Consider the following 17,098-nt stretch of genomic DNA (forward strand, 5'->3'; position numbering starts at 1 on the left):
CCACTTTAGCTAATGGGGCCTCCTGCTGCTGCTGCGCCACTGGAGCACGATTTCTGTTCTCATCCTGAAGCAAAGTTCTTAACCCGAGGTACTATTTCTGGGTTGGTGGAGTCTGTAACCTGAAGCGTATGTAACCTGAGGTACCGCTGTACTTAATTGTGAATCCACAATATGTATTTATCTTATGTACATATTTATCATAAAGACAAAGGTAAGTACATATTTAAACATGAACTTTTGTATACATTTCCATACAGGAAAACACACACATGCATGCAAAAACACAGAGAGATGAACTTGTAAACATGCAAAATTCAAATGGAGTAGAAATGGACTGATCCGTCCACCCTTAGTAACTACGACACATGCGGCCAACTGTGGCTCCTGACACATTTGCCAATAACTTGTTCGTTTGCTTCAAGGTGGTGTACATGCTTCTTTTCCTCCCTATTTTATCCTCACAACAACCCTGTGAGGTAGGGTAGTCTGAGAGATGGTGGCTGGCCCAAGGTCATCCCAGTGAGTTTCATGGCTGAGCAGGGAGTAGAAACTTGGTCTCTCATAGGTCCTTGCCCAACATGCTAACCAATATGTCAGTGCATAAAATCATCAAGATGACTACACCCAGACGGCATATAAATTATTACACCAAGATACCTTCTGTGTAGGAATCTCGTGAAGCAGATCTCTCAGTATAAGCATGAAACAGTCTCTCAGTATAAAGAACAAACACCCACTGTAAAAAAAGCCCCGCTTTCAACTTTCTTCTGTAACAATACCATCTATGGCCTCAAGGTCAGACCTAAATTTATAATGCTACCTCTGAACTTTTTGGCTTAGCTTCCGAAGTCAGACCATAGGAATTACTGATTAACTTAGCGCTGGTAGGATTACCAGTCAACTGGAAAATGGGATTGTGGTGAAGGTAAGAGCTGCAGCAACGCCTTGCCTGCTGAACTTGCAGAAGCACTGCTGCGCATTAGGATGAATGGAGGGAAGCCAGGATGAAGGAAGGAGTAAAGCAGAACCTTCAACCTATCGTAATAAAACTGAAGTGACCATATCCCACAAGGGGGCTGAGGAAGAATGCTTCTGCCCCTTTAGGAGCACTGAAGAATACAGAAGTTTCACAGGTCCAGCCTCTCCCACCACAGCACTGTTATCACACGGAACCACCAGAGCTGAAAACCGCCCTGCTGCTTGTGGAACAGGCATATTCTGAGCAGAAGCTCTTAAACCACACAGAGTTACTGCGTGCTGAACCCATTATTTCTTTCCCTCACTGGTTGGCCCCATAACAGACCGACGCTAAGAAGAGAGACACAACCCAAAACATTTTTTTAGACTGACAGCAGTAAAAACACTGGCTTAAGTATCAAACGTTTCTGTTCATTTTCTCTGCCTTATAACTAGACTTCTTCCAGTTCGGAGAACTCCCTCAAAAATATACTAAGGTAAGGGGGTGCAGCTAATCCAGGCATAGTGATAATATCTTCAAAGGGTTGTAACTGGAAGGGGGGGTCATTTCAGATGCTCAAAGGCATTTAAAAAAGGCAGAACTGGCCATTGGTTTTAGTCATCCTGAACTTGAACGGCAAAGAAATGATTAAGAACTGGAGGAAAGGTTGCAGTCAATAGGACTTTTTCCTGTGGGTGGATAAAGAAGGGTGGGGCTGTTTTACAACAAAATAGGGTGTAGCAGCTTGCTTTAAAAAGAAAAAGTATTACAGCTTCACTTAAAAGCTGTTTTTGTTGGTACTGAAATTTCAACAGGTAGATTATTATAAATATGTTAAAATGGTTTCTCCTCTGAAAAGTGATCCCAATGCTGGAGGAATCAGAAAACATGTTTTGACAGACTCTCTATCATCCTTAAGGGAATGCCCATGTCCATGCCCGCTGCACTGAAATTGACAACAATGTGGTCCTCCTTGCCCCTGATGATCATTTATGTCCCAGCTGCAGTTCTTATAGTTTCACATAGCTTCATCAGTCACCACCTGCCTCTGTACCTCCTCCTAAATCAATTTATTGGAGGGACAGTAAACCACTGCACTCTTCAAAAGGATTCATTGCTGTGCTTCTTCTTGAGTACAGGCACTCAGTAGGGAAAAGAACAGCAGCTCACTTGTTGAATCCCAAGGAAACATGTCCCTTGGCATATTGGCCCCAAGACAGTGCAAGGCATGATGCTCAACAGCAAGCACCTCTTAAATGAGCACATTAATAAATTGAGCTCCAATAAGTTAAGAGGTATATGGATGGTTATGTTTGCTTCAGGTTGAGCGTTTTCAGGTTGCATCCCGTGGCGACCCGGAAGTACCAGAATGGGTTACTTCTGGGTTTCGCCACTCGCGCATATGCACAAAATGAGGTCACGCGCATGCGCAGAAGCAGCAAATTGCGACCAGCGCGTGCGCAGACGCAGGTTGCGTTCTTTTCAGGTTGTGAACGGGCCTCCGGAAGAGATCCCGTTTGCAACCAGAGGTACCACTGTATTTGTGAAATGTTCAGATTTACAAAAAATTATATATATATTTGGCATGCTCACATGCCAAGATTTTACCGCCACTGGAGTTTGGCTCCCTCCAGTTTCCAATTCAAGACTCAAGTGCAAGACTGGTTCCTGACGTCTACATGGATTGACATGGATTTCAAGTGAGACCGATTTCACTATGAAGCAGTGGAAAGGATCACTGCATGCAGAAAGTCCCAGGTCCAACCCCCCAGCATCTCCAACCTGTCAAAACCCCAGCCTATATTGCCAATTGAAAGCATTGCTCCTGGCACTATATGAAGGGCACCAGGTTGGATATCCCTGCTGTAAACAATACTAAGCTAGACGGACCAATGGTCTGACTTGGTATATGGCAGCCTTGTGTACTCAGGTGATGACCTTCGGTCATTTGCTTTAGTGTCTCCAATCCTACACCTCCTCTGACTTTTCTGGGAGGTGACCCAAGGCGACACCTACATGCTCACAAATTTCCAGACACATATTTCTTTCCTGTAAGTGGGAAGATAAGTTTCTTAACCCCCCCCCCCATTTTTTTTATTTAAACAGTTGCAGAAAAGTTCATGTACGCCCACACGTTTCTTGGGGAATTAGTCAGAAATAATTCTGCCTCAAAGTTTACCTCAAACAGATGAAACCTTGAGCTGTTCCAAGTTTGGGCAAAGGTGGGATATCAGACTATAAATCATTGGGCAAGGGAAGAAATTCACTCATTTCAAATTCACTAAGACAAAATGGATGGTGCTCAACTAAATTTTACTCAAAATAAACACACCGTAATTCATGGACCTAATGTCGCCATGTTTGTTAATTTGAATGGATCTATGCTGAATGAAACTTAGTTGACTGCGACCCATTAGTCCAGATATAATGAGGTCACTCAATAAACCATGGTTTGAATTTGAAAGGCCGATGAGCTTCTGAACTATACACTCCAGCCACCTCCTCCTCACATGGTTGACTTTGGTAGAGACTCCATGATCTCTTAAATCACAGTAACCCATGATAAACGAATTAGAAAAGTGAGGTTCAAGGCCCTGTCATGAAAGATGGGAGAGAATTTAGTTTGGCCTGCACTTTTAAGTGAGCCAACCCTAATCTGAAACCTCTTGGATTACTGCTTGGATTCCGCACTTCTCTGAATTTTGCAATAAGAGTTCTCACGTCAAAAAATGTACCAAAATGTATGTTTTAGAAAAACATACAGTGACAAAAAGTACTCCTTTTCATACCATTGTATTTTTATTTTTTTAAAAAACCCCACGTATTAGTGCAGAAATGGGATGGAACAGACTTACAAATGAAGTTATGTGAAATTCACCTGAATTGGAAATCCATCCATTCTCCCTACAAAACCAAAATGACAAACCAGGAGACTAAGAAACCAGGAATTTCCCTCTACAACCGGGTGCAAGAGAGGAAGGTGTGGGCAGGAAGGTGACTGCTTACTCATGGCCAAACTATCTGTGATTACTTCTGAACTAGGCCTGGAGATTCTGTATGGTTTTTGTTGAAACTTAAGATTGCTCTATTCTTCTCACAGTGAAGTACTTCTTCATACAACACATATTTAAACTATGGCATTCGCTCCCACATGATCCAGTGACATGTGGCTCGGATGGCTTCAAAAGAGGATTAGGAAAATTCATGGAGAATAAGGCTACCGATGGCTACTAACCACAATGGCTATGTTCTACCTTCACTACTGAAGGAAGCAAGGTAAAGGTAAAGGGACCCCTGACCATTCGGTCCAGTCGTGGACGACTCTGGGGTTGCGGCGCTCATCTTGCTCTATAGGCTGAGGGAGCCGCCGTTTGTCAGCAGACAGCTTCCAGGTCATGTGGCCAGCATGACTAAGCCGCTTCTGGCGAAGCAGAGCAGCACACGGAAACGCCGTTTACCTTCCCACCGGAGTGGTACCTATTTATCTACTTGCACTTTGATGTGCTTTCGAACTGCTAGGTTGGCAGGAGCAGGGACTGAACAACGGGAGCTCACCCCGTTGCGGGGATTCGAACCGCCGACCTTCTTATCGGCAACTGAAGGAAGTCTATGCCTCTAAATGCCAGCTGCTGAGAGTCAGCAGTAGGAAAGGTGATATTGTGCTTACCTCCTGCTTCTGGACTTACCACAAGCTTCTGCTCGGCCACTGTGAGAACAAAATGGCTGACTACATGGGCCATTGCCTGATCCAGCAGACTCTTAAGACTCTCATGCTTTTTTTTACCTCAGCCTTTGTCCATGTATTCGACCTGATGAAGATAGATCATCTGCTCCTGGGGAAGGGCCACTGGAGTCATCTCTCAATGCTTCAAACCTTCTCACTGGCACATGAAAAAGAAACAAGACAAAAAGTTTGTGCAGGAAATCTTACTGCAGCATCAAAAATTTCACTGGATGAAGTTGTCCACTTTTCAAGGAGGTAGTACATCCATGTTACATCTACAGAGGCATGGTAATACTGGAAACTGGCATCAGTCATATTTTTAAGAGATTGCCATTACTCTGTGGTTACCATGTGGTTACCTTTGGGCTTTGGAACATTTGGGCTTTGGGAACTACAGGACCTAAGCAGGTAGTTCAATGTCATCAAGTTACAATTAACAGAAAAACCTTGACAGCTGAACTGGAATAAAGCCAGTTTGCACTGCAGATTAAAGCACCCTTTTGCAACAAATATTCCTCCGTTGTTTTTTGCAGTTCAGAAAGTGATTCACTAAAAAGGGTTGCATGACCATCAACTGATGGGACAATGAATAACCTCTGCACACAAAAATCAGGAGGAAAGCACATTGTCATTTAACTTCTTCACATCGAATCAGAAATTCTCAACAAAGAGCAGACATTGTGAAACCTCAACTGTGGGCAAGCAAATCAGAACGACTGCTCAATAAACAGGGAGGCCCTTCTTGTCTCTTCTCTCTCTTTTTCTGCTGTTTATTTCCCCGTGCAGCCTACCTAGTACTTTCCCCATAACCAATGATGTGGAAGGAACAGAGACAATACAGTGGTACCTCGGGTTAAGAACTTAATTTGTTCCGGAGGTCCATTCTTAACCTGAAACTGTTCTTAACCTGAAGCACCACTTTAGCTAATGGGGCCTCCTGTTGCTGCCGCACCACCGGAGCACGATTTCTGTTCTTAACCTGAAGCAAAGTTCTTAACCTGAAGCACTATTTCTGGGTTAGCAGAGTCTGTAACCTGAAGCGTATGTAACTTGAAGCGTATGTAACCCAAGGTACCACTGTAGTATTAAATCAATGGTTTGCAATGAGGTGGAAGGAGCTTCAACACTAAATATGATGTTGACATCTTTGGTGATAAAAGCAGTGGCGCTTTTGCTCAAGTCACAGCCCATTAGTTGAAGAACCCAACTACACGCCATTTTTTGGCCTTCATATAGCTCTTACCTTGCCTGAAATCTGCCTCTGAAGAAATGAACGATGGGGTCTCACTTTCCGTGCTGTATATGTCACTGTGGTACGATTTGTATCTCTGCACATGCTCTGAAAGATTTTTTGAAGAAACACAGAAGGGTATGAACAGTCAACAGGGATATGGCACCCATTGTACATCATATGATTATTGCACATGCTTTATAAGATGTGGGGGGAAATGCTGGCCATCGATGTGCCATTGTGGAACTTGTCGCCACAGAAAATTGTCGAGGTGCAAACGGTTCTGCAAAACATTATCTTAATTCTGCAGTCCAATTTACCCAATTTACCAGAACAGAGTAAACAGGATTATGAAAAAGAAGTCGTCACTAGACGATGCTCAAATTTTTTTCTTTAAATCTCCCCTGTTCAAGATATGGCATTTCTTCTGGCCATGGTTAAGGCTCCCCCAGTTCAGAAACTAAGTTTAAAAACACGGTATGTGTACTAGAATTTGGGAATTCCCTTTAAGGTAGTTAGCAGCAGTCAGACATGATGTAGAATAGGGGGCGGCAAGGTTTACCTCACCTGGGCTGGTTCACTCCAGCGATTTCCGGCGTCTGTGCAAACATGATTTCCGGAATCTGCACAGATGCGATTTTTGGCATCTGAGCATACACAGACGTGAATTCCAGCACCGCGGAAGCAGGTCCCAGAGCCGTGCTGCACCGGTTTAGCACAGCGCACAGGGATTCGCCAAGTGGGCGGCTCGTGGGCCAGTTAAATGACCCCCATGGGCCACTTGTGGCCCATGCGCCTTAGGTTGACTATCCCTGTTGTAGAACCACAATCAAGCTTGAGAGGGGTAGAGCCTGGGGAAGCATGAACTCCTTCAGCCTGCTCCCAAATTGCTCTGCCATGGTTAGCATCAACGCAGGCCCCAAATGTCATTAATTATAATTGATGTATTGACTGAAGAAGATGAGACATGAACTCAGAGGAAAGCATTTGCTATATCCATCAAGCAGTCAATGACGATTATTAACAGAATACAGATAAGGTGTTGTTTCAGTAAATATCGAAAACTTACTCTCAGTGGCCTTCTGTAAAAAGGTCTAGTAAAACATATCAAGTTAAGATAGGTCTATTGTTCTAATGGCCTTCTTGTGAGCACCTATAGGCCTCTGTTTGACCATTATAGGAAACAGAATGTGGACCTGATCCAGCAGGACTCTTTTATGCTCAAGTAAATCTTGACAATGGCGTATAGGTTTACACTTTTTTCTGTTGTAGAAATAAGCTTGTAGTATGGCAACAAAGAATGAACAACACCAATCATTATATCGAACACAACAGAGTGTACATTGACATCTTCCTTCTGTTGCTATGTTTATCCTTTATTATTGCATCTAGGGTGGAGCTTAGTAACATGTAGGCCATCTCAACCTTTCCTCAGCTGGTATGGATCTACCTTGAATTAGAATTTCTTAGGATCAAGTTAAAACTAGCAAATGCTCACTGAATCTGTGAATTAAACCTACAGAGTGTTTTTAGCCGGCCAGGACTGACATAGACCAAGTAATGCGGCTGGAAAATAAATGTGTGTGCCAATCAATACTGAATTTCCGCTTGCTCTGCCTGGTTGTCATTATCAGGAAAGCATGTGCTCCCAGAACGCAACAACCTCGGCTCAAAACTAACAGAACACATCACTTATTGAAGGCAATGGATGGAAGCTCCAAAGTCGTAATATGGACAAGAGCTCAGTGCCGCCAAACATCAAGAGCAAAAGCAGAAATAACAAGGCCTACGTTTAATAAGGTTCAAATGATCTGTGCAGAAGTTCTCAAAAACATGATGTTATACAAATCACCAGCACTGCAAGTGTGTGTATGTGTAAGGAAGAAAGATAATTAAAACAAGCAATACCAAAGGGGCGGGAGGGAATTGTTCTTTAAAAATGGGAATAACCCAAGCCTGTTAAATAACTAAAGCAGTCTGTGCCTCAGTTCTCTAAAACCTGTTTTTAGTTTTTGAGATGCCACAAGTTCTGCTTTGTTGCATTTATGCTGGTTTCCTCCACACACACACACACACACACACACACACACACACACCGCCCCATGTTTTATGGTTTCATGCTTTACTTTGGATTTTGTTTGCTTCTTTGCTTATTTATTTTTAACTGCTAGAATAACTTTATGCTATGGGGTTGGCATACAAACACCATAAATACATAAACAAAACAAGGTAAATGTTTTTGTGAAACATATCTGTATAATTATTATTAATAATTTTGCTAATAAATGTTTGAGGTTTCCCACTCCACCCCATCTTTTTAAATAATCTGTGGCAGGAATTTTGGATCTAAATTAAGATTGGGAACAAGTAGCTGACTGGGCCTGATGAGAAGTGGAGTCCAACAACATCTGGAGAGAGACATATTGGCTACCCTACTGTTCTAGATTGACTTTTTTTAAAGGAGAGGTTTAAAAAGATCAGTTACCTTCCCTGCTCCCCCTCCCCATGTTGGTCAAAATATATAATGACATTAGCTAAAGCTTTTTTAAAGAAACCATAACATTGAAGTTCCTGGCCAGTATCATTTAGAAATCCTAATATTTGGAGCTAGGAGTGGCTTGCCCTGAAAGCCAATCTCCTCATGTTCTATCAAACCCATTCTGTCCCTGAAACAACAGTAGTTCTGCGTCGCCAACTTCCACAGTCAGCAAAATACAATTAACCCAGTTCAAAAGACCACACTAACCACAAAAAAATATGCTTGGACCACTGCTAGATTTATGACTGTATTTAAAGGACAGGGATCGTGTGTCTCTTAACCAGTAACCGTTGCATACTGTGCCATACTTGCTCATGCATGAAAAACCCATGTTAAACTCATGGAGCCAAGCATTCCCCCTTCAAAACGACACAGAACAGAAACTTATTGGGAGAAACGGAAGTCACTCTATTTTACGCAGGAAATAACACAGCTACAGCTCAAGCAGTAATAGTTGAAACATGTGCCCCTGTTCTATAGATACCCTCACTGCAATACCACAAGCTTAACCACATGTGCAACTTTTACTTGAAGAAAATGCAATTTTGGGTGGTGAGCAAGCATCACAAAGACTGAGGAGGAGAAAACATGTTAGAATGGCATCCAATTTCAAACATGCTATACTGACAAATTCCAGATGTTAAGAATCATTGGTCTACCCCATTCCCCAATTGGTGTTTTCTCATGCGTATATTCTGCACTGTGTTCTTGACACAGTAATAGTGCATTTGTGGTGGACTTATTCTGCGGGTAGTGCTGTGGGTAAAACCTCAGCGCCTAGGACTTGTCGATCGTATGGTCGGCGGTTCGAATCCCCGCGGTGGTGTGAGCTCCCGTCGTTTGGTCCCAGCTCCTGCCCACCTAGAGGTTCGAAAGCACCCCTAAGTGCAAGTAGATAAATAGGTACCGCTTTATAGCGGGAAGGTAAACAGCGTTTCCGTGCGCTGCGCTGGTGCTGGCTCGTCAGAGCAGCTTCGTCACGCTGGCCACGTGACCTGGAAGTGTCTCCGGACAGTGCTGGCCTCCGGCCTCTTAAGTGAGATGGGCGCACAACCCTAGAGTCGGACACGACTGGCCCGTACGGGCAGGGGTACCTTTACCTTTACTATTCTGCTTTATTAGTTGGTCTGTGATGCTTCCCCAATGCTGGGGCTGTCTGGAAGGGCTATAGAGCATGCGTAGGCAAACTAAGGCCTGGGGGCCAGATCTGGCCCAATCGCCTTCTAAATCCGGCCCACGGATGGTCCAGGAATCAGCGTGTTTTTACATGAGAAGAATGTGTTCTTTTATCTAAAATGCATCTCAGGGTTATTTGTGGGGCATAGGAATTCATTTTCTTCAAAATATAGTCTGGCTCCCCACAAGGTCTGAGGGACAGTGGACTGGCCCCCTGCTGAAAAAGTTTGCTGACCCTTGCTATAGAGCAACAGAAGTGGAACACACAAACACATATAGGGCGGGACCATTTTAGGCACGTCCAATTGACACATGATCGCTGACATGCAGGTCCTTTTGGACCTCGATGAAGTCAGAAGGAGGGAGGAAGGGGTGGGGTGGGGTGAGGTGGAATGGGGCACACACATACCTTCTTCACCCCCAAACAAAATAGCTGCCACCTCTACATACACATCTTAAACACGAGAAGTTATGGAATTTCAGCAGAAAGTTATGGGATATGAACTGATTGAAGATGAAGCAGCGTGACCACCCTAAAACATTTGCAGCCCAAACATGATGAAAGCAGAATCTCATTTGACTGCCCTGATAGCATCATGAGTACAATAAAAAGGACGTCTAGAAGGGCCGTTAGCTTGCCAAGAAGGCATAAACTGCTCTCGTGGTGCAGAGCAAGCAAGTAAAGCCTGCTCTTTTAATATAAAGCTCTTATTGGACAGACTATGGGACAGAATGGCCCTGAACAAGGACAATTGGTGCATGATGCTGAGCAACCATCACCAGGCTTTGAGAGAGTAGCAAAACAAATCTATTTACTTTACAATAAGGCTGGTGAAATCCAGCCTATAGGGGGTGGGGTTGTTTATACATAACTGACGTTATCTGAATATCATATTGTCAGGCTTAGACAATATATTATAAACAGAAAGTAGCAGTGGTTGGGGCAGGGGGAGGGCGGGCGCGGAGGAAATTTTGCCAGCGCTTTATTTTGCTGTGGAAAATTTTCCATTTTGTAAGTTCATTAGTAAAAATGAATGTGCGCCAGCCGCAAACAAATATTAAGCAGGGCTGGCAAGCTTCAAAGCTTTCAGCTTTGTTTACTAAACAAGAGTACAAGAAACATGCTCAAACGGATCGCTCTCTAGGAGATCAGGAAATTTTCTAATCAAAACCGAAAGTTTTGCAATATAAATTATCCTATGCAACTTAGCCCAGTTTCTATAGGGAAATTTTGCAATTCTAAATTTTCTGGAAAAGAATCAAGCTAAAGTCGCACAAACTGTTGAGGGTGTTGATAAGAAGGAAGAAGCTTCTCAAATCATAAGCTTGCCTCCATAGAATGTACTAAGATTCCAAAATTATCGGCTGCCTGTGTGTGTGCTGGCTGATTGTTAATTTTAATATTTCAGAAAGGAAGCAGTATCCTGTGGGGTAGTTATTATATGAACAATTGCCATCTCGGCTCCTCCGCTTCCAAAACCTTCCTTAAAGAGGTCATTCTACCTGTTTGTTATAAAACACCCCCTGTGTAACAGAACCAAAGTGTTGCACCTAAACGTGTATACTCTTTCTTCCTTTTGTATCCTAAGTCTCTTAGATTATAAAATATTATTTTTTCTCAGGTGTGAGAAACCTCCAGTCCACAGGTTGAATTCAGCCTTCAGGTCTCCCTACCCTATCTGACCAGAAAGACTATCTCCAAGCCGCACCCCATACTGGTTTTGCTTCAGGCTCCTCCTTGGCCATTTCTCCCTGACTGGAATGTGTCAGGGAACTGTGAAAATCCTTCTTGTTCGCTTGCCTTGAAGGGTGGATAATTCTGCAGGATAATTCTGGGAGTGTTTCGGGGAAACAGATGTGACCATGTGCTTTCGGTATTACAAACACTCCAGTTAGTAGGAATGATAATACTCTTCCCCTCTTGATTTTTCCCTTTGCAAGTATGGTACTACAGGCAACCTGCTTTTCATTCGACTGATGTGTGCACAATCGCACACATGTGCACGAAGCCAAACTGGAAGTCACCTGGAAACGTCATAAGAGACGTCACTCAAAGGGTAGGGTGGAACGGGGTATTTTGGCTGTGCGCAATGACACAGAACACAACCCCTGTGCAAATTGGGAGTTGCCTGTGTGCACAACAATCACACATTTCATTGAAGCTGAAATACAGGAAGAGGTTGGATTTTTCGCTCCACGAACAGTACGGGCACAAGAATAATAGGAGAGGGAAAAGTGGTGATATTGGACTGGCAGGAATAAGCCTAAGATGGATCATGACTCATACTTATGTGTTACCACACCACTTCTTTCAAACAACTGAACACAGATTATTTCAAAATAAAAAAAATTCCTTCCAGTAGCACCTTAAAGACCAGATACCTTCAGATACCTGAAGGTATCTGAAGAAGTGTGCATGCACACGAAAGCTCATACCAAGAACTAACTTAGTTGGTCTTTAAGGTGCTACTGGAAGGAATTTTTTTATTTTGACTATGGCAGACCAACACGGCTACCTATCTGTAACAGATTATTTCAGCAACTCTTAACACAACCAGTGGCCTATCTCCATAGTGCAGGTGGGAGATTGGTAACAGTGGCTTCCCCAAGGCCCCCTAACGAGCTAATGGCTTGGTTGAGATTTGAATCAGGGACTTCCTGGTTTATGCTCTTATGGCATTTCCACACACAAAGCTTAAGCTGCCAAAATTGCCCCATAATGTGAAACCTAAAATGGCTAAGTGCAGTCTTCTTTAACCTTGGGTCCCCAGGGATTGTTGGATGACATCATTCCCAGCTGGCTTAGCCAATGGTTCCAGATGATTCGCGTTGTAGTCCAACATCATCTGGGGATCCAGGTTTGAAGAAGACTGGGCTCAAATACAGACAGAAACGGAAAATGTCTCTCTTCCTCTGGTCTGCACTAACAAGGAAGCAAATGTGAACACAAACTACAGAGGGAAAAACTCCATGTTTAAGGTCACAACTACATCAAGACATTTAAAACACTTGTATACCAACTTTTAAGACTTATAGGTTCCCCCAAAGAATCCTAACAACCCTCAGAACCTTTAACAGACTACAGTTCCCAGGAACAGTTTATCAAATCAATCATTCTTCCCAAGGAACCTCTGAGAATTATAGCTCCGGGATGGGAATAAGGATCTCTTAACACTTAGCACCCCCAACAAACCACAGCCCCAAAGGTTCTTTGGGGGAAGCCAGGATTGCTTAAAGTGGCTTGAGACTGCTTCAAATGCGCGGGTGGAGCTTCAAATGTGTATGGCACAAAATTCACTGACCTTCAACATTCATGGCTCCTCTCAGCAACTGCAACTTCTTCTGCCTCTCTTTGATCCTGTCAAAGGCACTTGATAAGGCTGCTGATGTCGACGTCTCTGGCACATAGCGCCCCTGATCTAGTTTTTGAGGGCCAAATATATCGAGGGCTATGCTCCCGTCAGAGTATCTGCCCTCCTTGCTTCTCGTAGCTGCCGAAGTCCGTACTGGGATTGTCCCTGCATGATAGTGTTTGCGGGAATCCCCAACTTGGTCTTTCTGGGCCACTTTGTCGGCTGAGCAGAGCAGATCTGAGGAGGAAGCCCAGACTTTCCGCTTGGGGCCAGCATCCGCTTTCCTTTCCAAGTCACTAGCCCTACACCGGTAAGGGCAGCCGGCATCCATGTCATCTTCACGGCCAGAATTGTAATCGGAGGAAGCGCCCTGGCAAAAGTCTTCCTCGCCTTGAATACCTCTGAGAGACAAGAACCCCATGGACTTACTAAGCCTTTTGCTAAGCATGGTCTGTTCAAAGAACGGAGCCGGGAGCACCTCTGGGCCATCAGCCACTAAGCTTCTTCCTGGAACAAGAAGAATCCATCTTGGATATGTACAGCTTTTTCTGCTTTTCAACAAACAACGATGCTTTAATTGGTTTTTGAAAGGTTGGACAGAGTAACAACGAAAGGTTTTCTTTACAAGGCAAGTGTGACAGCTTCATATAATGTATGAATTCAATGGAAAGAAATGGCAATATTATATTTTGCATTTATTTACTGCAGAAGTAGACTTAAAACATAGCTTCATGGACAGCAGATAAGAGTTTGACATACAGTGGTACCTCGGGTTACAGACGCTTCAGGTTACAGACTCCACTACCCCAGAAATAGTACCTCGGGTTAAGAACTTTGCTTCAGGATGAGAACAGAAATCGTGCAGAGGCGACGTGGCGGCAGTGGGAGGCCCCATTAGCTAAAGTGGTGTTTCGGGTTAAGAACAGTTTCAGGTTAAGAATGGACCTCCGGAACGAATTAAGTTCTTAACCCGAGGTACCACTGTATCTGCCATTTTTCTCAAGACGATGGAGCGGTAGTGAACAGGGAGCAAAAGTTAGCCTCTGCCTTGATAGTTACAGTTCTCTATAGGCGTGAATGGCAAAGACTTCCAATTAACATACTGTCAGGGGCTGCAATCCCAAATCCATTTACCTGGGAGTAAACTCCACTGAATTCAATAGGACTTACATCAGAGTAGACATGGTTAGAACTGCGCTGTAAATCTGTCCTCCGTCATTAAAACTGGGACTTAGCAGCCCAGCTACCTACCTCCAGGAATTCTACAGGTATTAGCATGAAATGTATGTCTGCTTAAAAAACAACAACACAACTATTGCGCAATGTACCCCACAGGGGCTCATGCAGTATGATGGACACTTTGGTTGCATATATAAGGCAAGATTAGTTACCATATTCTGAATAGCAGAAACAGGTGTGTTCTCTCAGAAAGAACTAAATTGCCTCGAATATGCCACAACGAAAATTGTATTTTTATCTCTCATCCATCCCCCCCCCCAGGGAATCCATATGCTTCTCCCATGAGAAATCCTAAGTTTCAGTTGCTTCTCAAAGACACATATAGACATAATAAATTCCTGACAGAAATACAGGGCAACTTTGGTTGTTTCAACTTTAGCTCATTGTCTTTTCCTGTCATGAAATAAAAAATACAACTTCCCTATAAAATCCTGTCCATGTACCTCACAAAGTGACTACAGAGACCAGTCAGTGGTAGATTCAGTTTTTAAAAAATATATGAGTTAAGCACTACCACAAACCACCAAACATTCTTGAACTTTATTCTGGGACAGCCTCCTGATTATTGCCAATGGCTCACGGAGATGGAAACTTCGATTGAAGTTTTGTGTTGTGAGCAGCAGAAAAATACATCTTGTTTCCACATGGAAACAAAAAGAAAAAGGTCAAAGGGTGCATTAGAAGGACGGGACTAGATTCAGTCCAAGAGATAAATATAGCCTCTATCCCCAAACTGTCAAAGATAAAGTACATCAACAACATACGCAGTTATATAATGCTCAATCAATTGTCATCGCTGATGCAATCACACTAACAGCAAGCCATGGCCTTAAACCTCAGACCAGTTTCAAAGTAGTCACACTGATGTTAATGGATTTACACTTGAGCAAGTCTAACCCCTCTCTCTTCTGATGCTCTTGGGACTTTTTACTTCCTCGACATGAGATTGTTTTGTCTGTCAACTCCTGATTTCTTATCAAAAGTGCTCTCTTCTCTGCCCTGCCGAATCATCACCATCCAATTTCCCTTAATTTATATTTTCTGCCAAATGTCTTTAACATTTACTCTCTCTGTTTCCCTGCAGAAAACCTTACTCCTCATTCACCACAGCTGCGGTTTTGAATCCAGCTCCCCTCATTATCTTGACTGCTCTCAACGATAAGCTGCTAACGATATTCTCTTAACAAATAACATCAAGGCTCTGAGTCTGCAGTTTACAGCAGCTGCTTTTAATACTGTCAGCCAGTCTCTTCTTAATTCTGGTTTTGGCTTCAGTTTCTGGAGTTCTCTTCTAGATCTAGTTGCCCATAGGTCTTTCCAGATGCTCTCTTCAGAGCACCACTCCACTCGTACCAGCCACCTACTGCCCGAGGAATAGAGTGCTCTATGCTGAAACAGACAAGGTTTTCAGCTGCTGCCAAAAGGGCATCACTATAGTACCAGCCTCGTTTCACTTAGGTAGTCAGTTGAACATTCTAGGCTCCTTTGAAATAATAATAATAATAATAATTTATTATTTATACCCCATCCATCTGGCTGGGCTTCCCCAGCCACTCTGGGCGGCTTACAAAAAAATATTAAAATATTGTGATACATCAAACATTAAAAGCTTCCCTAAACAGGGCTGCCTTCAGATGTCTTCTAAAAGTCTGGTAGTTGTTGTTTTCTTTGACATCTGGTGGGAGGGCGTTCCACAGGGCAGGTGCCACTACCGAGAAGGCCCTCTGCCTGGTTCCCTGTAACTTGGCTTCTCGCAGTGAGGGAACCGCCAGAAGGCCCTCGGTGCTGGACCTCAGTGTCCGGGTAGAACGATGGGGGTGGAGACACTCCTTCATGTATACTGGACCGATGCCGTTTAGGGCTTTAAAGGTCAGCACCAACACTTTGAATTGTGCTCGGAAACGTACTGGGAGCCAATGTAGGTCTTTCAAGACCGGTGTTATATGGTATCGGCGGCCACTCCCAGTCACCAGTCTGGTTGCCGCATAATATTCCATCCCTCTTTTGCTTCTCAGCAGTTGCTTCCAAGAGAAAAGGAGGGGAGATGGTGAGAATGGAGGTGTGTTTTGGAGGGTAGAAGGAAGGGCTGTCAACAGGCTAAGCAGGCACATAGTAAAGATACATGAGAGGGAGGATTAAATGGGGTTGGTTGAATGTGGGGTGGAGGGTGGGAATGGGGACAAGCAGAAACAGTGGAAAGTAGAATTGGAACATAACCTTTTCCCACTTTCATCCCTTCCTTTCCACAATTCCTTGTGGGTCCACATTCCCCCCCCCCCCCGGAATAAGATGCCAAGTTTTGAGGATTATACTCCGAAGGGGCTTATTTATGGAGTCCCTCATAAGATTTTCACTAAACAGCAAAGGAATTAAATTATTAAGTTCTGTGTACATTATTAAAAGTAATTGTAACTATTGCTCTACTTTAACAGTGACACCCTGATACAAATTCTGCTATTTAGACACATGGGTCCCATTGCTAAGGAATTCACCATAAAGAATTAGATAAATATTTTAGCATCGCTTCACTCTGGAAGAAAAGTGGGGGGCGGTGTATATATTTTCATATTGAGTATCAGTCTAAGAAATTTGCAGCGAGCATATAAACCACTCAATATTCATCTCTTGGTTACAAGCATTACACCACCAGAACAGCCAAATAGATCCTGCTTTTTATTGGATGCTCAATCTTCACACGGGAGAAGAGCCCTGAAATACTTGTTAAACACTGAAGATAGATGGCACATAAAGTAAGAGGAGGGAATTAACAATGTGGATTTAGTTCAGGGTGGAAACACACAGGCACACACCCCAAACAGGGCCTTCACAAGACCTAGCTTATGCTAGGGCAGACTGGGCAAGGCGAGGATCAGATTCT

General features: G+C 43.5%; 1 protein-coding gene and 1 long non-coding RNA gene across 7 annotated transcripts in view; both read right to left on the bottom strand.

Annotated features, from left to right (window-relative positions):
• The window catches only part of PTPN13 (protein tyrosine phosphatase non-receptor type 13), a 161,048-nt gene that overhangs the window by 66,135 nt on the left and 77,815 nt on the right, over nucleotides 1-17,098 (bottom strand). For 5 of the 6 annotated variants that reach the window (XM_081206882.1, XM_081206881.1, XM_081206880.1 and 2 more), the window contains 3 exons: nucleotides 12,931-13,488; nucleotides 5,926-6,021; nucleotides 4,743-4,839 (listed from right to left, as the gene is read on the bottom strand). In XM_081206882.1, coding sequence (XP_081063008.1) covers nucleotides 4,743-4,839; nucleotides 5,926-6,021; nucleotides 12,931-13,488 — 751 coding nt within the window. The remainder of the gene's footprint in view (nucleotides 1-4,742; nucleotides 4,840-5,925; nucleotides 6,022-12,930; nucleotides 13,489-17,098) is intronic. The other variant, XM_081206883.1, reaches the window with a different exon arrangement.
• LOC308594445 lies at nucleotides 13,493-14,441 on the bottom strand. The gene is made up of 2 exons (XR_014011486.1): nucleotides 14,164-14,441; nucleotides 13,493-14,024 (listed from the first exon to the last, which is right to left on the bottom strand). It is a non-coding gene; the product is annotated as an uncharacterized lncRNA (long non-coding RNA).

The sequence above is a fragment of the Podarcis bocagei genome, assembly GCF_964188305.1.
Source record: "Podarcis bocagei genome assembly, chromosome: 9".
NCBI lineage: Eukaryota > Metazoa > Chordata > Lepidosauria > Squamata > Lacertidae > Podarcis > Podarcis bocagei.